This window comes from Fundulus heteroclitus, chromosome 13 (assembly GCF_011125445.2).
Source record: "Fundulus heteroclitus isolate FHET01 chromosome 13, MU-UCD_Fhet_4.1, whole genome shotgun sequence".
NCBI lineage: Eukaryota > Metazoa > Chordata > Actinopteri > Cyprinodontiformes > Fundulidae > Fundulus > Fundulus heteroclitus.
The window spans coordinates 17,941,532-17,965,102 of NC_046373.1; the positions used below are offsets into that span (position 1 = coordinate 17,941,532).

Sequence of the window (23,571 nt, forward strand, 5' to 3'; positions counted from 1 at the left end):
TCAGTTTCCTGCAGAAATATGACTAATTAGCTTGTTTCGTAAAGATACTGTGTTTAATATATCGTTGAGCAAGTAAGATAAAAAAAATTAATAAGAATACAATTGTATTTGCAATAAAAACAAATCAAAGATTCGGTAGCCCCCTTTGACGCAGTAAAAGCGCACCTGTAGTACATCCTCCCGGCTGATAGGTGGCGGTAGACACATTACCGCGTCCTTGCACATCACAACCGACACATGTCTGTGGCAGCGAGATCAGCAGTCATGGCTGTCGCTAACAGGACTTAGCTGGTTGGATAAATTGGTGCTGTCGGTGTTGGACCAGAGGCCCGGAGGGAGCTCAGGGGGAGCGGAACCAGAGAGGTTGCGGGCGGTGCTGGTCCGCTGCGGGCCTGAAGCAACATGTGGAGCCGCGGCCGCTTCGTCCTTCAGAGTCTGGCCAGACAGCCTGCTGCCAGGAGCTTCTCTCTGACTCCTGCTCAGGTCAGTGCCACAATGTTGTTGTTTTCTTTTTGTTTTTTTAAAGTTAGAATACACAATCAAACATCTAAGGTATGTGACAAGCAAACCTCTGCTGTGTTTATTAAAGCAACAATCTGAAGCCATCCCTGAGCCAGACGCTTTGTCAGCTGTTCTAGATCAAAGTTCCTCCAGGTTTCTGAAGGTCTTTCAAGATTTTTCTTCGGACACCGAGTTTCTTTCCATTTCTCCTTGCTGATATTACCTAATGTTTTGATTCCTGACCCAATTCTAGTCCTTGATCTCATGAAACTTCCCTGAAAGCCCATAGGAGTCATTCTTGCAGTAGATCCTCCCAGTGCTAGAATATAACCCCGTGTCATTAAATATTATAATGTTTCCACTTCTGTTCACACCTAACCTAAGGGCATGCAGACACATGCACAACATGTGCACATGGACACATCTACCCAAAATACATTGGGTTACATGCATACTTTAAGAAATCCTGTAAGATATTCTCAATCACAAAGCTGCATGTAGATGTAATTATCTCAATTATCTCAAGATACAGAGATAATAGGATTGTTACTGAAGCAAAACAAGAGCTTGAGAGCTTGTTATTTTGAGATGTTGAAAAGATGAAGTTGTTCGTCACACAAAGTAACCCTGGCAATGTTACCTCGACATGAGATTATGGAACTGTTATCACAACAGAATGTAGGGCTGGATGATAATAATTCAATAACGATGTATATCGACCGATAGATGTATATCGATGATAGAAAAAAAGGGTCAATAAAAAGTTCAATAGAATAAAAGCTTTCCTTCCTTTTGCATTTTAGCCATGTAGATTAATAATACAGTCACTACATCCTCCCAACCAATCACAAACGCAGACCCAGGAACCTCCACAACCAAGCTCCGCCCCTTTGAAGGGGGCGGGGCTTGGAACTTGCAGTGTTGGTAAAAAGTTGGTTGAATAAAGGGTTGCGTTTAAATTCAGTTTGTGTGTTCTGTATCTAATAATAGATCAATAACAGCCTAAAATGGTCAGGGCTGCACTCAAAATATATGTTTTGAATTTGTTGATAATTATCAATAACGATCAATATGATTTCTATTTTGTCAATATGATTTTTTTCCTATATTGTCCAGCCCTAACAGAACGAGACGAGGATATTTCTGGCTCCAGAGAATGAGATTATGAAAGATCTTGTCTGAAATCCGCATGACGGACAATGACGAGCATTACTTATTGTTGTGCTAAAATAATGAGATTATAACTTGAGATGATGAGAATATGAAATGGTCAGTGCAACAAAAGGCATCTTGTGATCTTATCGTTACAAGATTATGTAACTGTTATCACCACAAAACAAGCCTGAGGTCTGGTAATCTCGACATAATGAGATTATGAAATTATTACACCAAAACCTAAGCTTGATTAAACATAATGCCGAGCTTGAGGTCTTTTATCTCAAGATAATGAAGTTATTAAAGCAAAAAAAGATTGTTATCGTGGCACAATGAAAATGTCACCAAGCTCTCGAGATAATGAGATAAACGACTCGTCTCCAGACAGTTAAGCTGTGACGCATGCCCACTGACACTAAACCCTGAACGCCGTGCAGCAAATCGCGCTGAATATTAGCGATTGTCTGAAAATGGACTCCGATATTTAAAGTCTGGAACATTTCTGGATGTCGCAATTGAAAACGTTCGGGAACGCTGGACCCCGTTTTATTCTCTTGGCTCTGATTTCACCACGCTGTCTCTTCTGATTTATGTCAGGATTCAGTTCTGTTTCTTTTCACCCGTTCGCGACTTGAATGTATTATATTTTTGTCTCATCTCCACAGCACACGGTTATAGTGGAGCGATGGTGGCAGGTCCCTTTGTCCAAAGTGGGCAGCCCGCCGAGGCTTTACCCCCGAAGACACAGAATCTACAAGGTGGTCGAGGACACCAGATTTGCTCCCAAGGAGAAGATGGAGCTCATTCTGACTGAAAATGTAGCAAGTGAGTACCTACCGCCCCCACGTTGACCTTAAATCACTTAGGAAAAGTCACAGATTGCATCAAAAACCTCCTCCTTGCGCTCGAAATGCCAGAGCTCGGCGGGAGAGGCGAAACGGTGTTCGTGAGGAAGTCTGTCGGGCGAAATAAGCTGCTGGCCCAAGGCCTGGCGGTGTATCCGTCACCGGAGAACAAACAGATGTTTGCCGATGAGATGAGAGTACGTACTAGACCCGGTGACTCATTTCTCTCTTACAAGTGTTAGACGGTCAAATATAGCTTTTCACCGTCATGTTTCGTGTCTTTACACAGCTTTTGCGTGAGGGCAAACCAGATCAGAGATTACAAACCCGAACAGGACAACTGGTGAGTTTATCTGGCCATAATAATTCATTTACTCAGAATTGACTGACAACCACTGGGATGTGGAGGGGATAACAGATTTTGACTAAATGCTTTTCTCCTCGTTTTCACAGACAGTGCAGCTCCTGCAGCGCTCCAAGCTGAATATCAACAAAATGCCGTCTGATGACTTCCAGCTCACCAAGGAAGTCGTCTGCCGACAGTTTCTGAAGAAGGTTTGTCTACTTTGTTTCTGCTGTACACGCGTCGTCATCTCAGCTGGTAAAGATGTGTAAAAAAAAAAAAAAACAACAACTATTGAATTAAATGCATATGTTTGAAGTGTAGAGAAATTGCTTTAATTTAAGCACATTTAGTCAGTGGGAGAATAAATCTTGTTGTTACCGCTCTGTACAAACACCTTCTGCCACTCAGTGTGGGCTGGGCTCAGAGGATTTCATCAGATTTTCATTGATCTACTTTGTTATAATCCATATTTTTAATGGAAAATATGCTTTTCCCCCCTTTTTTTTAATAACATCCCAGTCATGTGACCAGTAGACTTCAAATCGATGCTGAATCCTGTTGCTGTATTGGATTAATAAGACACATTTCTATTAATGAGAATTAATTTTCTTTGTTGTTGTTTTTTATTAATATTTTATGGGGAAGAAATTAACCACACGCTATATTGCCAAAGGTATTAGCTCACCCAGCCAAATAATCATAATCAGGTGTTCCAAACACCTCCATGAGCACAGGTGTATAGAATCAAGCCTCTAGGGTGCGACTTTTTCTACTAGCGCGTAAAAGAACGGGTCGTTCTCAGGAGATCAGTGAACCCCAGCGTGGTTCTGCGATACGAAGAAATCTGTGCAGCAAGTTCAGTCAGGAAATTTCCAGTCAGCTGTCAGTGGTTTTAAAACAAAGTGGAAGCGATGTGGATCCACAGCAACTCGGCCACCGAGTGGCAGGCTAGACAACCCGACAGAGCGGAGCCAGAGGATGCTTAGGGGCGTAATGCGCAGAGGCAGCCCACTTTCTGCAGTCTGTACAGCTTTTTCTTGGTATTTGTGAAACCGTTGTTTGAAAACCGCTGCTGGCGTTTGCTCGGGTTATCTCGCTCTGTTCTTAAAATTTGTTTCATGATCTTTCACGTTGTTTAAACGTACAGAATTGAAGGAGAACGGGACAAAAGTTTATTTTGTGAGAATTTCAGAGAGATTTTTGATAAAGCCAAACAATTCATTACGTGGGATATTAATATTTTTTTTGTTTTATGGGCACTTGATGACGGTGTACGAAATAACTCGTCTGAAAATGTAAGCGTCTGATTTGTTCTCTTCTCTGCAACATCTCTTCAGCTGGGAATCGTCGTTCCACCTCACGCACTGAGTCTGCCGTTTGAGCCAATAAAGGACGTGGGCGACTACTGGTGCGACGTCACCGTAAGTAGTTCTTCCAACTAGTCTGCATAAAAGTACGTTGAAACAACCATTATTTCAAATGCACTCTTTCCTGCAAAAGAAGAGTTTTCTGTACTTTTATGTTTGCAGCAGTTTGTGGGTAGCTGACGTTTTTGCTTTAGAAATACAACAGTTCAATTCAATTTTATTTATATAGCGCCAATTCATGAAACATGTCATCTCGAGGCACTTTACAAACTCAAATTCAATCAGATTATACAGATTGGGTCAGATTATACAGATTGGTCAAAAAGTTCCTATATAAGGAAACCAGTTGATTGCATCAAAGTCCCGACAAGCAGCATTCACTCCTGGAGAAGCGTAGAGCCACAGGGAGAGTTGTCTGCATTATCCATGGCTTTGCAGCAATCCCTCATACTGAGCAAGCATGAAGCGACAGTGGAAAGAAAAACTCCCCGTTAACGGGAACGGGAAGTTCACAGAAACGCAACAGTGGGTGTGCTGAGTTTGCCTTTGAATGTCTTCCAGGTTAATGGAATAGACACGGTCCGGGTCCACATGTCCCTGCTGCCGTATGAGGACCAGTCTGCGACCTACCAGAAGCAGCTGAAGGCGCAGCAGAAGCTGCAGGCGGCCGAACGCGACTCGCAGGCTGCCGTCGAGGAGGACGTCGCCTTAAAAGCCGTTTCTGTTGCAGATGAAGCGGAGGACGGTAAAGACTCCTTGACAACAGCCGCCCCTACCCAGCAGGGAGCAACCCTACCAGCAAGTGAAAACTCTGATCAAAAGTAAAGGACTCTAGTAACATCAAGCTGATTGTATCTGATGTGTGGGAATAAATGTGAGAGCTGATCTTTATCTCACTGTGGAATCGGTAAATTTGTTCATTATTGTGGAAAATTAAAGCTTGTTTATTACTGTGGTGAGTTTTCTTTAAAATAAACATGCTATACTGGGGTTAACAGTTCAGATCAGACATTTACATCCATTCATTGTGAGCATTAATCTAATTTATTTAGGCTAATAATGAAATTTTTGAACCGCTCTTCTCCATCCCTCATCTGTACCCGCTTTTCCTCGCAGCATCGTTGTAGTCTATTGGCTGGAATGTTGTTGTTTTTTTAACAAATTGACACACAAAGGAACTAGTTCTTGCCCGTACTTCCACTAATACTTCAATAAATGTTCCTTAGTACGTTTCACCTCGACTACACGCCTTTTGTAGCTGTTTCATACGGCCAATGTGAGTCCGCTTTATCCCTTCTAAACCATTTTTTTTGGGTATAATCATCATGTTGACACACAGCCGTGTCCAAGTTTAAACCATCGGACACGAAACGTCCCCCTGATCCAGATGTCAGGAACCACTGAGGCCGAAGCTTGCTGTGAACCGGGAACAAGCGCCAACCATGAAAGAATCCATCAAGTCTAATATTGACACCTTGCAAACCGACTGAAACCGGAAGCTGCCGGCTTAGATGAGCCGGTCATGGTCTGAGGAGATGAGGTGCAGCTTTTAAACACCGCACTAACGATTAAATATGGCGGCGGTTGCGTCATGCTGAGGGCCAGTACTGCTGAAGTTGGTGTTGCTTTGGACAGAATTGAGCTTCAAATCCTTCTTCACCTCCAATCAACAGACAGATGGTTGAAACTTAAGACAAATGTTCCAATTAGAGAAAGTCTAAAGCATCAAAGCTACATCTGGAGCAGATAAAGCAGGCTGGAGCGGCGAGCGTCTGAAATGGATCCAGGATTAAACGGGAAGCTTGCTAATGGCTACAAAACAAGCATGTGGGTCCTCTGCAACTTTTGAGTGGAGATTTATCTATATATTAAAAGAAATATTACAAATGTAGATATTTAAGCGTGCATGTGTGGATTTCTGCATCATTAAAAGCACAAAATGTACACGACATTCCTGCCAGATATGAGAGGATGTGAACTAGTGACTGAGAATCAGTCTGCCGTCTGTGATCAGCTACAAAATGGGGTAATCATGACCATAAATTAAGAAACAGCATCAAAAAGGCAAGACAAAAGGAATATTCAAAACTCCTTTATTGAATTTTAATTACACACTTATACAAAGTAAACAAAAAGGGGTGGTGTGAGCAAGAAATTTAGCAACTTCTGGTTTTCCGATTAAAATTCAAGATTAAATTCAGTCCTGCTTCACATGAGAACAAATATAGTTTTACTTTGTTTTTTTATTTGTCACAAATAACTCACCCATGGAACTGCCGACTTGACGTTTGGGTTTTTAATTCTGCCCAATACAATGGGCTTGATTTGGATCAGTTCACATTTACAGGCCTTTGGAGAACTCCTACTTGCATCTTGTAGAGAAACGTACTACTGGGACGAAGCGGCACGTCATTAACAGTGAGGTTATCTGGAAAAAAATGTTATGTTATATACAGAAATGCTCTAAGGAGTCACATAAAAACGTAAAGACAAAAGGAAGACCAGATGCAACAGTTGCCGATCAGAAGTAGAATGAAGCTAGACATAATCGGGGAATTTAGTTTTTTGCGAACTGCAACTAAACTGTTCGGATTAAAGACCGCAGAAAACGAAGCAATAAAGAAAAAAAAAATGATGCAGATTTCTAGCTCTCCCAGTAAAAATAAAGAAACGTTTGCAGCTCATTTGGGAAGAAATGCCGATTGGGGAAGGATTCACCTGAATTCTAGATGGGCTGTATTCGGCAGCGGCGACAGATCGTGACGCCAATTCATTTTACCGCCGCAAATAAATCTAGACAATCCAAGTGTTGGCTCTCAGCTAAATCGTCATCATTAGAGCGTCATTTACTGACCTTTGGTTGAGTCAGTGAGTATTTTTACGTCTCAGCTTTCTAGCTTTACATCATAACTAAGAAGAATACGATTCCCAGGGAACCAAACCTCGGAGAATGCCGGGAATATGTTTCACGCAAGTCCACAGGGAAAAACTATTCTGGTACCTTCAAAACACTGCTCGGGCATCTCTTTAGGGATGGCGCTTATAGTTACTGTTAAAAGGACTGACCGGGATTCAGACAGAGTAACACCATATCAAAGGACAGAATATTATCAGTTCAAGACATGGCAGGCTGCAGAGCAGGAAGAAAAGAAACAGCTTTTGCTCCTAGAAGAAGAGGGGACAATCCGATAATCTGTAACACGTGGCACGATGTATCCGCGCGCCACAGCAGTCCACGGCTACAAGACCTAGAAACCATATTTGGCCTGGGTCTGACGGCGGGTCACCCGGTTCTCTGCCCAACTGTTCTTCAGCTCCAGCTCACGCTCCTTTGCCTGGAGGGGTTGGAAACAAACGAAACAAATTTAGAAAATCTGTCTCCTAAATATTTCAGGTACTAAAGATGGATAAACCCTGTGTGACATGGAAGGACAGCTTAAGAGCCAATTAGTGGCTAGTTGATTGCTATTAGTAAATGGGTTAAAAATAGAAAACAAATCTACCTTTTTATTATTAAAAGTATCATTTCATTTAAATGCACCCTTATTTTAAAAGCATAGAGTATGGAAATGTGAATTTCTAATGCACATTTTGAATTTTTGGGCATCCTGCATGCTGTAACGTCAAGCGTATTTTTTTTTATATGTACAGAAAAAAAGTTGAGGGATCAATTTGTGCTGGAAGCAACACAGGCTTCTGACCCAATTTTAACATGTTAAATTTTGTTTTTGATTAAATATCCCTTTTTTTTTTTTAAAGAATATCGGTCTAAACTGATATTAGGAGAAACTAAAGGAAGTGGAGTGCTGCTAGACAGAAAATGATAGCCTCGTGAGACCATCTGATCTCGCGAGCTTTCAAGGTTTCACTCGCAGATCAGTCTGGCTACTCTCTGTTAAAGAAAATTTGGAGCCGTTCACCAAACGAACGTCCAATCAGCGTTGGCTTTGAGGCGGGTTGAGGTGTGACGCAACGGGAAGCGCGTCAGTTCAGTCTAAACAACATGGCGGCTTCAGCCGATGAAACTAGCGTTAGCGTGGCTATCGAGCAAGTTTTATCGGAATTACAGAGTATTTCTTTGCTGAGCTAACGAGCCTTTACCTGCAGCAGCAAGAGTAGCTTGGCTTGTGGTTGTGTTTTCGTCGTCGCTCGTAACAGAGCGAGGACGAATCTGATTGGTTCATTTGGCCCGTCTATCACCAACATAGGCCAATCAGCTAACCAGTATTTTCGCCCCTTCCCAAAATTACTTCAACGGAAGGTTTCCAGATGGATATGCGGAGCAAATCTATCTGGCGGAGTCAGGTTAAGAAAATGACACGTGCTTTTAATTTCTGTTTGCAAATAAAGATTGGAAAAGTTTGGCTGCATTCCCATTCAGGCGGGAGAATCTGTTGACTTACAAACTAATCGTCATGCACTTGAGAAATCTGCCCTTTATGGATGACTGACTAGAAGAAAGATATTAAAAAGTCTCATTTAAAGTCTGGCAAAATTCATATAAGGGACACAACAAATATACACTGGTTAGATGAGGCCAAAACTGAACCTTTTGACCTACAGGTAAAGCACCAAAAACTAACCGTGCCCACCGTGGTAGCCTCAGCAGCGCTCTATGCTGCTGGGGGAGTGGCTGCACACAGCAGGTCTTTATCTGTATACAGTAGGACTGTACAATAGGTCAGTAACAATATACATCGATAGACAGATGTATGTCAACGACAGAAAAAAAAGGGTCAATAAAAAGTTCAATAGAATAAAAGTTTTCCTTCCCTATACATTCTAGCCATGTAGACCAATCACAAACACAGGAACGCTCTGTCACCAAGCTCCGCCCCCTTCAAGGAGTTCAGAGATCACGTGTTCTTTTCTGTTTTTTAAAAACCTGCCGTTTTGGTAAAACATTGTTCAAATAAAGGGTTGAGTTTGAATTCAGTGTTTGTGTGTGTCTGTATCTAAAAATAGGTTGTTAAACAACAGCATAAAACGGTGAAGTTTATACTTGAAATATGTTTTGAATTTGTCGATAATTATCAATATCAATCAATCTGATTTAAATTTTATCTATACACTTTTTTTCCTTTATCGTCCAGCCCTAGTATATAGTATTTATATTTGTTGTAACCCGTATTTTATATCATAGCTTGTTTTTTTATTACTAAATTACTTTCAGTTATGTTGTGTAACTCCATCTGCTGCTGTGATAAACTGAATCATCTCTTTGGGGGGGATGAACAAATTCTCGCCCTGCACCCCCCATCCCCATAGTGTAACACGGTGGTGGCAGTGTCATGCTGCGGGGATGCATTTGTAAGCAAGCAGATGGAAAAGAACTGTCTGGACTGCCATAAATATTAGATAATCATTTAAACAGCATACATTCAGACTCTATATGCCTGCAATATATTTGCTGATACTTGTTTTATGTGGGATAGGAAAATCTATTTAGGCAAAGAGACGATAAAATCATTAACTAAATAAAATCATTAAGTCGTTTCAACGCCTGAACAGCAAAAACCTTCGAAAACCATACAGCACACTTCTTCCACTTCCCTATTAAGCACAATTTGTGTTGGTGTGTGAAATCAAATTCAAATAAAATATAATCAAATATGGTACAGAAATAAAAAAAAGCTCATTTCATCACTGGAGTTATTTGAATTAAAACGGTGTTTTCACACGAGTTTGTACGTTTCGGAGCCCTAGAAAAGAAAACTGACGACGTTTAAAAACAAACCAGAACAATATCAGCCCATAAAGATAAAAACTTACAATGAAACATTCTTTATAACTGCTTTCAGCACAAAATGTAATCAACATCATTCCAAATGAGCGATTCCTCGGTTGCTCACCTGGTGAATAAGATACGTTATCTGATGCTTTCGCCTCTGCTGTCCCGTAGGTTGCCCTCCTCTTTTCTGCAGAAATATTAAAAAGCACCAAAGTTAGATTTGAATGCATCATTATTTAGAAGATTCCTATCGTTTTATGCCCCCCCCCCCCCCAATCAAAACTCTTGTATCCTTCATTAACCCGACTGCAAGCTAGCCAACCCTGTCAGCTCCTGCAGCCAACAACGCTCACCTTGCTGTACGACTGGCGGGTTTGTTTTTCCTCCGATATGCTCTTGGTCATCCACTGCTGGTTCCCGCTCAGCTGGTCGTCCCCTTTGATCTCCAGGAACTTCACCTCCTCCTTGCCTCGGTTTCTTTTCCCCTGCAGCCGCATAAACTGCACGAGCGTGGGCGGGTGAAAAAAAAATGCACAGTTTGCAAATTAGAAGCTAATTTTAGACACCGAGGTGGAGCAGAAATGGGACGGTCAAACAAAAAAAAAAAGGCACGTGGAAATCAATTTACCGCTTCGTCGTCAAAAATGGCCGAGTTGTCGGTCGCCCCGGCCTCCGCTAACTCGGGGTTAGGATCCTGGTAGTATGGCTCGTTATAGCATCCCTTTAAACGGGAAAAAAAAAAAGGCAGGATTTTTCACCCGAAGTATAGTTTTATTATAAGTAAAGTTGACAGCACATTTTCAAGAAACGGTGCTTCAGATTCTACCAGTGTTGTAGAACTCGAGTCCGAGTCATTAGCTAAATTTAGAGACTGGTGACTTGACTTGGACTTGAGCACTGATGACTCGAACTTGGACTCGGACTCCTACATTCAGATCATTCTGACTCGGAAATTGAGAAAAAGACTCGACTTTTTTTTTATATCATTAGGCTATAATTTTAATATGTCATTAGAATATTATTTGGTGTATGATTTTAATATCTAAATTATTAGTGCAATGTGGTGGAGTGTGGATTTTTTTTTTAGTTTAAAAACATGTAGGCTATGCTTACTTTAGTGCGGAACTTGGACTCGACTTGATCAATAGTGACTCGACTCGGACATGACTCGGATGAGTAGTGGACTTGACTCTGACTCGACTCGGATTTTTTTTAATGACTTGGACTTGACTCGGACTTGAACACTGGAGACTCGAACCTGGACTCGGACTCCAGGCATAGTGACTTGACTACAACACTGTATTCTACTAATAATTAAGATATTAAACAAAAGATACATCACTCTGCATCTGAAGCAGGCTGGCTCTCATATATAAGAGTATAGGGTTAGTATTACCTCAGGGAACGCCTCTGGGCCAGCCATTGGCTGCTCATACTGGCCTTCCCATGCGCTCGCACCCTCTTGATTCTCCCCAAAGTCCAGAGGTGCGTTCGAGTGTCCCGGCTGATCGGCAGCCCCGTAGGGGAAGGGTTCAGCGGGGTCCGCCGGCTCAGGATCCACGGTCGGCACCACAGCGGGAACGGTTGTGGAGCTGTCCTCCAGGGAAAAGTAGTTCTGAGGGGTAATGTCCTCCTCGTTGTCCTGGTCGTCCGTCGCTATTTGTTTCGCCACCTGCAGGGCCGCCGACTTCGCCGCGGCCTTGATGGCGGAGGGAGACGCGCTGGAGCCGATCAGGCCGTGAGCGGGGGCCCCCGGCTTGAGCGCTTTGGGTTCTTGCCGTTTGGTGAGCGTGTGAGGAATCAGAGGTCTCTCCATCTCCTTCACGGTGAGGTTTTTGGGCTTGGGGAGAATGGAGGACAGACCAGAACCTGGACCCTGGTGAGAGACGCAGACGAACGGGTGAAAACGGGGAACACTCACACCTCTTAAACTGTGCCACGGTACAGTTTCACGGTACAGCAGCCCACTGAGCTATATTATACACTGGAGTGCTAATCACCGTCTGTTTGAACGAGTCGCTTTGAAGCCACCAGCCGCCATATTGGTACTCCCTATTTTCCTCCAGTAACTAGGGAATATGTGCGCTACAGCATCAAATAACGAGGATTTTTTCATGTTCAGGGGAGGCTTAAGACTTTTAAAATGTCAAATGCCATATACTTTTATGTTATGTTCTAAAACTATCAAGTACTGAGAAAGTCATGTGCTGAAATATTTTGCATTCTATTCATTTAAATATATATATTTAACATTTCTAAATATATGAATAACAATATACAAAAACATATATTTACATATGTGTATACATATATATATACATAGATACATATACACATACTATATATATACATATATATATATATTTAAAATTAATAACATGTAAAATATTTCAGCACCGAATTTCTTAGTAGTTGATAGTGCTAGAATATCAACTGACCGTAAAATTACCTGTCAAACATTTTCACACAGCCAGAAAACTGCTTGTTGTTGCAAGCAAATCCTATGGGATTCTGTGAGAGTAGGGAGTAGCAAGATGGCGGCCAGTGACTTCAGTTTTTCGGCAAAATCAGCACTCCAGTGTATTATATAGCTCAGTGACAGCAGCCACATGCTAAAAGTGTTTGCATGTAAGAGACCAAACTACGTTAGATTAGACGGAGAGGATCTGTTAAAACCGGTTTCCAAGTCTCGCCACTCCTCAACACTTATAATAAAGAAACACTGTGCATTTAATATAAAAGGTTGGAGATACCGAGAAGCTAAATATAGAGTTTGTTATTTATAGGTTAATTATATGTTGATTATGTCCCCTTCAGTAACAGCCTCAGTCCTACCTGGGCTTTGAGCTTCTTTGTAGTCGGCTCATCATCATCAGAGTCTGACTGTGGATCAAAAACAAACACAAATTAAAACTTCAGTTCGAAGCACAGCAGTGCCACCTCTGAACAAGATGCCACATACATCCCGTCTCTGGACTTGTGGCGCGGGGATCCTGACGGGCTCGGTTCGTTTCTTGGGTTTGGGCAGACTGGAGAAGAAGCCCCCCGCAGGTGAGCCCAGGTCCTCCCGGGCCGCGCCGTCCTCCGCCGCAGGGTGCTTCGCCCGGAACGCTCCCTCCTTCCCTCCAGCTGCAGATCCAGATGTTTTGGGAGCGGGCAGGAAAGAGAAGAGCCCTCCCCCGCTCGGTTTGCTGTCTGCCGCGGCGGAGGTCGAGGTGTCCTCCGAGTCGCTCTCATCACTGCTGCCGTAAGCGACAAGAGACATGTTTGCTGAGGTTACCGAGGATTAGTAATCTGCGGGAGCTAGTGGACATGGATGAACACGTCTCGTTGAAGTTGGATCTGGAAAAGCCACGAACGCGGATTTTATGATGCGCTGGCGCCCCGATTTGAAGGTAAAACTGTCTTTTCTCAAGCGGCAGGCGTGGAAAATAAACAACTATAGTTGCAGCTTTCGAGACGGGAACTCGCGATGAGTTGATCCACTGGAAACGCGAAGCTAGCTAATGTTAGCTAGGCCACCGTTATCTGTTTCCTCGGTTTCTTGTCCGGATAATGTAATTTTAACTAGAATAACAAATACTGAACAGAAACAACACAATGCGTCGCTTTAAATTGTCCCTGCGCTCGTAAATCAAGATCATTACTCTCCGAGCTCCATCAAAACATTAGCCTTCATCATCCAGCGATTGAGGACGACCGCCGTCTCCTTCTTCCTCCACTGTTTACAGCAGCAGCCGCGCCACAGCGCCTCCTAGTGGACGGGCTGTGCAACAACACAGGTTTAAAATTAAACAGGTGGGTCTCAATCTGTTAGAATATTGTTGAGTTCAGTAATCCTATTAAAAATGTGAAACTCATTTGTTTATATATATATATATATATATATATATATATATATATATATATATATATATATATATATATATATATATATATATATATATATACTTTTAATGAGTATGGCTTATCTATGTTGTTGTTTTTTGCCACTGTTTCACCATAATTTCCTCATTGTGGAACAGGAAAGGTATTTATTCTCCATCTAAAGTTGAGGGAAACTCAAAAGCAGCTGCTCTAAAGAAAATGGGATTTTTTTTTCTCACACAAATGTGTGGTTATGGCCATTATTAGCATTGGGAAGACTGCTTACCAACATTGACACATTCCACAAGGGGGCTATGCCACAAAAGGTAATTCTTAAAGCAAGTTAAAAGAACATGGTTGCTCGCTGTGTAACACTCCTTATGATAAGGAAGCCCATGTTGTACCAGTCTCTTGACAAAAGACCTACATGAAGATTCTCTATTGCTTTCAGGTTAGGATAATCTGCTGGACAATCAAGCCAAGTGATATCGTCGCTGAAGCATGTATTGGTACCCTGGAATCCTGTACTTTTGACTACAAAAATCACTGAACCGACACAAATAGATGATATGGCTCCACAAATCATCACTGAATGTGGAAATGTCAAACTGGACTTCACGTAACGTAGATTCTGCACCTTTCCACGCTTCCTCCAGACTCCGGGACATTGATTTCCAATTGAAATTCAACACTTACTTTATTCTGAAATCATGATTGAGCAAAAGTCCAGTCCTTTTACTCCTTTTTCCATGTGAGATGCTTCTCTGCCCCTGGATCAGAAGTGATTTAAGACCTCAGCAGAGACACTGGCTGATCACTTTGTGTCACACTGAAATAAGTCTCAGCTACTACTGAGAACATATACTATACAGTACATAGATATACTTTTAAGAAGTCCAAAATTTCTGTATTAGAAATACATTTTTGTTATATTTATATAATATCAACATTTTTAGAGAAACCAAATTGTATTTTCTCATTAGACATAAGTCATAATTATCTAAATTAACTGAAGTAAGCGCTTCAAATATATCATGTTTTTATTAATCTATTTATTAATTATATGAGTTAATATGAGTTTCAGTCTTTCAATTGACTTTATTGATAAATATATGGTTAACAGAAACAAAAAAGATCTAATTTGTTCAACTTTGTTTAAAAAAAATTTAATGGGCAATAAATATATATTAAAAAAAGACTTTCTGTTGGAGTACTGACAATATTTACTTACACTGTGTAGGGCAACATTTTTGTTACCGCCTCACATTAAATTGCACTAATGTGTTTTAAGTCAGGTAAGATAACTGTATGTATTTTTATTTGGGAAATACCTAAATGATGAGACTGAGACTTTTTTTTCTTAAAACAAATCAGGAAAGCCCAAATGAGGATGTCATGGCTTTTACGTTTATGATGGAGGAATTCAAATTTTATTGATCGAGGTGGGAAATGTAGACCCCAGAGAAGGTTAAAAGACATTGTTCAGATTCTGTATGATGGTAAGAGTGTAAGATTCCTTGTCAAACAAGTACTGTGGACATGTGCTAAAAGGAGAGGAATAAGAAGTTACACCAGTAGTAGTGTAGAAAGCCAATTCTGATTCTGCAAATGCCCAAAGGGACAACAACTTTAAATGTCATTTGGTCTGATGAAACTGGTAGATGGAGTGGTGGATAATTCAGACCACCTTGACAAAAACTTCAGGTTTATCAGATATTTTATTTTTTTCATCCTAGATCATGATGCTGTCTTTACCATATTTCACTGTGAGTATGAGGTTCCTTTGATGAACCAGTTTTTTTTTCTCTCACACAAACACATCCACTTGTAAATCTGGTCCAAAAGCTCAATATAGATCACATGAGACTACACCACATTTTTCCCAACAGGGTTTTGGGAAATGTTACCCGGCCTTGATATTTTCTCAGAAAGAAAATGGTTCTGTCCTCTAATACTTTTCCTTCCACAATATATATTCACAATTGTAAAGTAAAACTGTTACTTTACTCCTATTTCTCTAAAAATACGCTTTTTTTCAAATACATAAAAATAGAAATCTAATTACGGTAGAGGTTTGGTTTATTTTCAACCGTGATAAATGTATGTAGTGTCAAAATGTTTTTTTTATTTAGGCAATTCGAAGTGATTTGAGTTCTAGCCAGTAGGGGCGCTATTTTCTGTTCACATGTAAATACCGGGGGGCGCGTCTGTAGAGGAAAGCGGGTTTCAATTTCAAACCTAAATAGTCCGGAGGGCGAGCGAGCGTTCACACTAAATTGTTGGTATACCGCGCTACGTTGTAGAAATTTATTAAGAGCAGAATCGGTTCTTTTATTATTTTTGGCTGTGGTTTGATTTCGTAGCTCTCAATCCAAAGGCGAAGACGTAAAAAAAAAAAAAAAAATCGTCCGCTGCGTCTTCGCTCCAAATTTTCCGCGCCTGGTTTGTTTGTTTGGATGTCGGGTCGACGCTGGGCTTTGGTTTTTGTCGCAGAAGGCGTCCACGAGAGCTTCTAATCAGCAAAAACTACAATAGTACCCTTTTTTTTTAATTCAAACACATCTCTGATATTCAACCAGAATCATGCCGAGGTCCAACAGGCAAAAGGAATACACACCTGGAGACCTGGTGTTTGCTAAAATGAAGGGATATCCACACTGGCCTGCGAGGGTAAGCTCCCGCCGTTACACGTTTAGCTTTCTAGCTTTGAGCGTGCTGCTAACCTCAGTCTGTCTGTCTGCCCCCTGCTGCCGTGCTGCCTTCCACTTGTTCGCCCAAGAGGCCTAACTGTAGCCAGCTACCATGAGTTAGCTTAGCGCCGCCGTATTTTTTTTTAAGCCAACGGGACAAAAAAGGGCGATAGTTTACCGTAATATACATTTATTTCGGGCGCATCATCATATAAGGAATCCAGTCATCGTATTAAACACCGATGCTGTCATTGGCTTCTTTTTATTAGCCGTTATGCGCCTCTTTCGTGTCCCCCTGAGGCCTGTTGTGGCTAACGTCAACATTAAGCTTCTCGCAGCCGTTACGGAGAACGGCGCGCGAGCCACAATCTCTAACGGTCATGTCACGCGCACCGATAACCATTAGCGAAGGTTAGCTAACTGCCGGAGCCAAGCTATAACAACGCACGAAGTCATGTAGGCTCATTAAATGCACTGTTAGGATGTTTTGATTTATTTATAGCCGTTTGATTATTGTTTTATGCACTGCTTTCTGCAAACACGCTCACCTGGCCTCACATGTTGCACCTGAGCTGCTTCTCGCGTTAAAATGACTTCATGGCCTTTTGCTTAACCTGCCACATAATAATGACTTCAGTTTATCGTTTTAAATAGTTTTAACATCCTGAAAGGAAATTATTTTGTCACGATTGTGTTTATGTTTACAGAATTGAGTCCTTAATTGGTCCCTGGACGTGTGCGCACGCAAGCGCGTGTGTTTATTTCTTTAATTTATAACTTTTACAAATGGAACCCATTTGTACAGGGTTCTGTATAATGAAGTGATTTTTTCCCCCCCTTTTTAAATTAAATGGAGAATACTATGTCATGGGCTGTTTCAATATGCATTTATTTTAACACACTGCCTCTCCATTTAAATCTGTTTTAATGTTTTTGTTATTTGCTTATTTTGAAATCTATTGTTTCCCAGTGGGAATTTTTTTTTAAAAAATGTGCTGTTTTAATGACTTTCCTCAAAAAATGGATCAGGATTAATGTTGTCAATTTTAGATACTGCCAACGTCATATAATGTGCCTATAAATTTCACATTTGTACAAAGTGGATTAATTATGTCATTAATTGGTTAAGAATAGAACATGCATGATTATTTGTTATACGTCGCGAGAATTAACAATAGTGCCATTTAGATGTAAAAACTGCAGAGGGAAAAAAAAATCATATTTCTCTGACAATCTTTAAAAGTGCAATTTTTATCTTTGAATTTTTGATGTTTTTATTGCTAAAACTTTAATTTAAGAACCTAATTGTTATGATTCATTAGCATTTCAGTTTCATTCCTGCATTTTTTTTTTTTTTTTTTGCTAAAACATTTCCAAAGGACATTGGTGGTGCCTAAAAATCTGTTTGAAATATAATATTTTAAGAAATAAGTAACTCTCACATCTGTGCTCCTCACATTTGTTTATACCAAAAAAAAAAAAAAAGGACATACAATAAGATATAGTATCTGTGAAAGCTATATTTCTTATAATTATTACATTTCAATTAGTGATGTTTGTGGTTGCAAGTCACTTGTTATTTTGTGGGTCATAAACTGAGAAGCAATGATTTAGTTTGATGCAGAGGAGGTATTCACATCCAAAAATCCATTGAAAGAGTTAGTCCGTAGTCCCTTAATGACACTACCACCTTACCAAATTGTTTCGACACCGACACAGCAGATGCTGTCCCCGCTCCCACTCCCAGTAAAAATGGGTAGTCACTGCAGCCTTTCCTGGAGCGTGTCGCCAAAGTAAAGACCTAACATCTGCTGTGTTATATTGTTACGGGGAACACTCCATAATGGAGCAATAATTCGTACATCTGAACATCTTTCCAAACCATACGCCCCGTCCCTTTTTTTTTGTTCAGTAAAAAGTTATTGCAAACAACTTTCACCCGTGGCGGTGACTTTGGGCAGTGTCTTTTTTTCCCCTCCCTTTACTCAATCTTATCAGCTTCGTATCAACGGAATTTGAGTCCTGCCCCAACCACCAGCTCGCAGCGCTCCTATCTGGCGAATGCCAAAAGCCCCGTCTGGCAGAGACAAATGGTCGCCATGTCTGTCATTATGGTGTTTTTGTCCCTCTTTATTTTGCCGTGGCCTTTTTGAAAGGCCGTTAATGCCAGCAGGTCGGCTGGCCCAGTGGGGGCACAGAAAGGAAGTTTGGCAACTCAATGATATTCCATTATGGTTAACTGTGACCGGCTGTTTACATATCAGTTATTATTGAACAAAGGGAACATTTATTTTTTTTTTTTTACCTTTTTATGATAAGATTGGGTTTTTGTTTTTTTTCTTTTTTTTTCACTGTTCTGAGAAAGCATCCGTCCCCCTTTTTTAAGTTTGCTTGTTATAGTTCTGATATCAGATGGATTTTGATTAACCAGTATCACCTGATAATGTTTTCGTTTGTTTCCCAGATCGACGAGTTACCTGAAGGGGCCGTGAAGTCGCCTTCAAACAAGTACCAAGTGTTCTTTTTCGGGACACACGAGACGTAAGTATTTATGCTTTACTTAGCTTACCTTGTGCAGGACAGAAGTCAGGAAAAACTTTGTCTAACCCAAAGCCGTCTTTTACTTTTAGCATGGAGTGGTGTAGTTTGCTTATCCATATAAGGGAAGGGAATATGTAAACTGGGGGGAAAAAACAATAAAAATTGTTCATATACTGTTTTGAGAAACTTATTTTGTAACTTTGGTGATCAAAACACTGTTGGAAATCTATTTTATGAGGGATGTTGTTTTAGACTGGTCAGATATTAAATTCTGTGTAGCCTTAGTGCTTATATTAATCTTGACATTTGCTGTAAAAGTGCAATAATTCAAACAAAAAGCCCGAAAACACTTCTATATAACTGGCTTGGCTACTTTTACACTTGCCATATATAAATTGGCAGAATTTAATCTGTCATTGAAAAATGAACCAAGCCAACCTTTAGCATATCTTTGGGGTCATGTGAAGGCTGTTTATTTTCAAATGTGTAGTTTGCAGAGCTTTGTGGTCGTTCAGATTTATTTGTTGCGTCCTTCATGTCACATGGATGTTAATCCAGCATGTTCCATGATCACAGGGCTTTCCTCGGGGCCAAGGATCTCTTCCCATATGAGGAATGCAAGGATAAGTTCGGGAAACCCAACAAGAGGAAAGGCTTTGCTGACGGACTCTGGGAAATCGAGAACAACCCCACTGTCACCCATGAAGGATACGAGGTCGGTAGTCTCTCTGAATGAAAGATGCCTGTTATTGTTATTCGCTGTGCAAAATGTCAATATGGCAAAGAACTGCTCGGACTGCAGTAAATAGATCTACCGAACATTCAGGCTCTCTGGGCCACTAATATATTTACAAATGTTCTTACGGTGGATTCATATGCTCTGGTAAAATCAGTAAGAAACTGCAACTATTTATTTATTTATTTATTTATTTTTATTTTTTTTTACCATAACACCAGACATGTTGAGATGAATGAAGCGATTGGGGTTTTATGGGATATTTTTCAGTAGCTTTACCAATTTCTCAACATCTGGAGTCCATGTTAACAATGCATCCAGAGCAAGTAAAATGTCTTTTTTTTTTTTTTTTTTTTTTTTTTCCGTTGCAACCTGTATCGTAGGAGCATTCTTTAACATTACTGCATGTTTTCCTCTAATGCCATGCGGCATTAGAGGGTAATGCATGAACAAGGTGTTTTTTGTTGTTTGTAGGTTTTTAATATTTTGTTTATTAACCTTTAATTGTACTGAAACAGCAATTTCCCTCTGGGATTATTAAAGTATTTCTGATTCTGATGGCTTGTAATCATGAGTATTACGCCAAACATCGGCAGTTTTTGGCCTCTAATGTCGTTATAAAGGGTCTTTTAAGACTGGATGTGTCCTTTTTTCTTAAGACTTGCATATTTACATCGGATTCACATTCCAAACTTAATTTAGAATTCTAATGTTTTATTTGGAGTAATGGGACCTTTTTTCAGTGGCAAAAATGTCTCTTTTTAGTCGGCGAAGAAGGACAACTCATCAGAAACTGCTGGAGACACGGGCAGCTCGGAGAAAGCCAATGCCGAGGGCAGCAGTGACGAAGATGAAGGGACTCTGGTCATCGACGAGAAGAACGAGAGGGGAGGGACTAAACGAAAAGTAGATGAGTCCGCAGAGGTAAGCCTCAGTCTCTCAGACACAGCCACAGTTTGATTCCTGCCAAGTTGTCCTCACCCTTTGGCTGCGCTCTGACAGGAGTCTTCCAAGCGGCCAAAGGAGACCGAGGCAGAAGGGGACAAGACCAACACGGAGGCCAAGCTTAATGATGTGGATAAAACCAAGGCAACGTCGCCTTCCTCACAGAGCGACTCGAAACCAGAAGGCCAGGAGAGCGCTCCAGCAGAGGGCCAGCTAACGGCAGAAAAGGTGAAACGGGCTCATTAATGATAAAACAGATAGAATTTCCTCTGTGACCTATGGTCTGGGTAAGATGATGCATATCATTACCCATATAAATCAGCTGTAGACCTGTTATGTATAGATAAACATAATTTGTAAAAGGTTATTAGACTTGTGCTTCTTATGGCATCAAGGTTTTTTCATTCAATGACATTATTATATACTTTTATGTTAGAACCTAAACTGCCTGTCCGATTTTAATATGCATCTTTTTTAACCATTTTGCATTTTGGAACCGATGCAGCTGGTTCTAACCTCCAGTCAAAGCTGGTTTTACTTTAGAGACTTATAGGGAACTGGTTTGCTTCTCTATTGACAGGAGAGTGACTAATAAAAACATCTGTTTCGATACACAGTGAAAAACACAGTTTCTCTGTTTTATAGCCAATCAAACTATTGGTTTTGTGTCAACTACCTGTAATTAGAAAGCCCCACACAAACAGCGGTATCAGTAGGGATGGGTATTGTTGAGGATTTATCGATCCTACTACTCTTAACGATACTCCTTATCGATCCGGTATTTTATCAGTTTTATTATTGATACTTCTTTAATCAAACAAAATGGTAAAACCATGATCACTGACTGGTTTACTTTTTTTAACATTTAGAACAAAAACAAACAAAATAAAAGTACAAGATAATATGCGAAAACACTATCGTTAATAAAAAGTATGTTGGAGAGAGAAATATCTACATTTTAAAAGGGGGAAAATTTATTAAACACTAAATAATGCTCAAAACAAAAAAACAAGTATTAAATAATGTTTTTACCTGAATACAAACTACATGTATAATTTTATTTTTATATATATATATATATATATATATATATATATATATATATATATATATATATATATAATATATAAAAAATCACAATTTCAACCAAAAGATAGCAGTGGTGCCCACAGTGGATGTACGGAATAAATGAAACTGAATGGAGTTTAAATTCCATTTAAGTGCAACGTTTTCAGAGAAAAAAAAATACAGTTACCAGTTAGATTTATAATATATCTACATCCCATTTTGTAATGTAATAGAGGCTTTGCTCAATGGGAAATAGACTTCAAGCTGAGTTCGCTGCTGCAGCACGGCAACATTCCCTGACCGCCTGTCAGAGCTTTCAAAGCAGGAGGGGTTCACAGCTGATGGTTTGAAGAGACGGTAAAGTCCGAGTAATCGGTGCCAAACTCTCAAACACGGAACAAAATCGCTAGATCCATTGCTTGTCCCTTGAATAAAAAAGTCACTAGAGCGGTCTGAAAAGTTGCTAAATAGTTGCCAAGTCAGTGTTGATGAAAGTGAGGCGAACACGTGAGAGCAGAACGTTAGCCCCTCCCACCGGTCCCCTCGGCGTGTGTTTCTTAAGGTGGAAAGAAAAGAACCAACTCATGAGTACAAATTGCACCACTCAAAACAAGCTATTGGCCTTTTGTGGAGGTCTCTTGAACAGGTAGCAGGTGTGATAAAATCTTTCTCTAGCAAGTAAACTAGGAGATCGCTGTCTGCATATTTATCCTGTATTCATGTCGATGTTTGAGGACATTACAGTAGTGGAATAGCAGCTGCATGGAATTTCTGAATTTTTCGGCGTTTTGGGTTACAACCACGGCCCTAACTGCTGTCTTCTTCTCTCCCTGCAGCCTGTGACAGACAGCGCTTAACACCGACTCAGAAGAAAACCAACAACCCTCAATGCTTTTCTCTGGAGTTCAGGCATCGACATAAATACTTGTAGGGTGCCAGATTTCAGCTGTCTAATTAATGAGCGAATTATGAGAGAGAGAGATAAAAAACAATTAAAAAATACATCTTTGTATTGAAAGACAAACAAACTTCCATTTACCACTTTTGGGATATTGTATATCCCAAAATAAAAATAAAATAAATAAAAAAAAACACATTCGCTGATCAGACGTCAAACAATTGAACTGAGCATTTTCAAGCTTGTGTACAAACAGGATTTTGGTGTTTATATATTTTATATTTCCAAGTGCAATTACATAATTACAAAGACTGAATAATAGGTGTCAAAACATTTTTTTCAGTTCGAGGGAAGAAATAAACGTAATATATACCACATTTAACACAAAAGATCTAAACCGCAAATATGTCTTTGAGAACTACTCCCACTTAATGGGTTTTAAAAACATAATGTACAGAATAAAATAACACGTCTTCACCACACACACACACACACACACACACTCTGCTATAGTTTGTAACCATTACACCCCGTTTGTATCATCCCGCTTCATTAAGCCTTTTATTCAGTCATTGAATGCATGATGAGTTGCACTTTCAGTCCCGTCGTTCACTCTCCACCTCTTTAGCGACACCAGCTTTGTTGCTTTGACGCGAACGCTTCCCTGGAGGTGACCAAATTGTGTAACTAATTTCTACATTTCCCCCTTATACGTTGGACTTCTTGGCGGCTACACATCAAAAACGTGCAGTTTGGCCTCTTTTTCTCTAACTTTGCCCGTACCGCTGCAGAGAACGGCCCCGTAACTCTCCTCAGCTGATGGCGACTTGTAGAAAGCAGAAAGACATTCCTGAGCGTTGCCTCGGCTCGAAACGTAGAGG

General features: G+C 40.4%; 3 protein-coding genes across 3 annotated transcripts; 2 read left to right on the top strand and 1 right to left on the bottom strand.

Annotated features, from left to right (window-relative positions):
* The first annotated feature begins 216 nt into the window (after window positions 1-216).
* On the top strand, window positions 217-5,166 carry mrpl9 (mitochondrial ribosomal protein L9). Its single transcript, XM_012875305.3, has 7 exons — window positions 217-483; window positions 2,322-2,481; window positions 2,574-2,698; window positions 2,791-2,844; window positions 2,955-3,056; window positions 4,185-4,268; window positions 4,776-5,166. Exons 1-7 carry the CDS (start codon window positions 403-405, stop codon window positions 5,037-5,039), a joined length of 870 nt encoding a protein of 289 aa, XP_012730759.2. The 5' UTR covers window positions 217-402; the 3' UTR covers window positions 5,040-5,166.
* A 1,124-nt stretch (window positions 5,167-6,290) lies between these two features.
* prcc (proline rich mitotic checkpoint control factor) lies at window positions 6,291-13,682 on the bottom strand. The gene is made up of 7 exons (XM_012875302.3): window positions 12,908-13,682; window positions 12,781-12,828; window positions 11,342-11,821; window positions 10,574-10,666; window positions 10,299-10,445; window positions 10,067-10,132; window positions 6,291-7,549 (listed from the first exon to the last, which is right to left on the bottom strand). Exons 1-7 carry the CDS (start codon window positions 13,208-13,210, stop codon window positions 7,463-7,465), a joined length of 1,224 nt encoding a protein of 407 aa, XP_012730756.2. The 5' UTR covers window positions 13,211-13,682; the 3' UTR covers window positions 6,291-7,462.
* A 2,309-nt stretch (window positions 13,683-15,991) lies between these two features.
* On the top strand, window positions 15,992-22,864 carry LOC105935080 (heparin binding growth factor). Its single transcript, XM_012875306.3, has 6 exons — window positions 15,992-16,482; window positions 18,967-19,043; window positions 19,620-19,758; window positions 20,545-20,703; window positions 20,782-20,952; window positions 22,629-22,864. The coding sequence occupies exons 1-6, from the start codon at window positions 16,396-16,398 to the stop codon at window positions 22,647-22,649; spliced, it is 654 nt and encodes a 217-aa protein (XP_012730760.1). The 5' UTR covers window positions 15,992-16,395; the 3' UTR covers window positions 22,650-22,864.
* The last annotated feature ends 707 nt before the right edge of the window (window positions 22,865-23,571 follow it).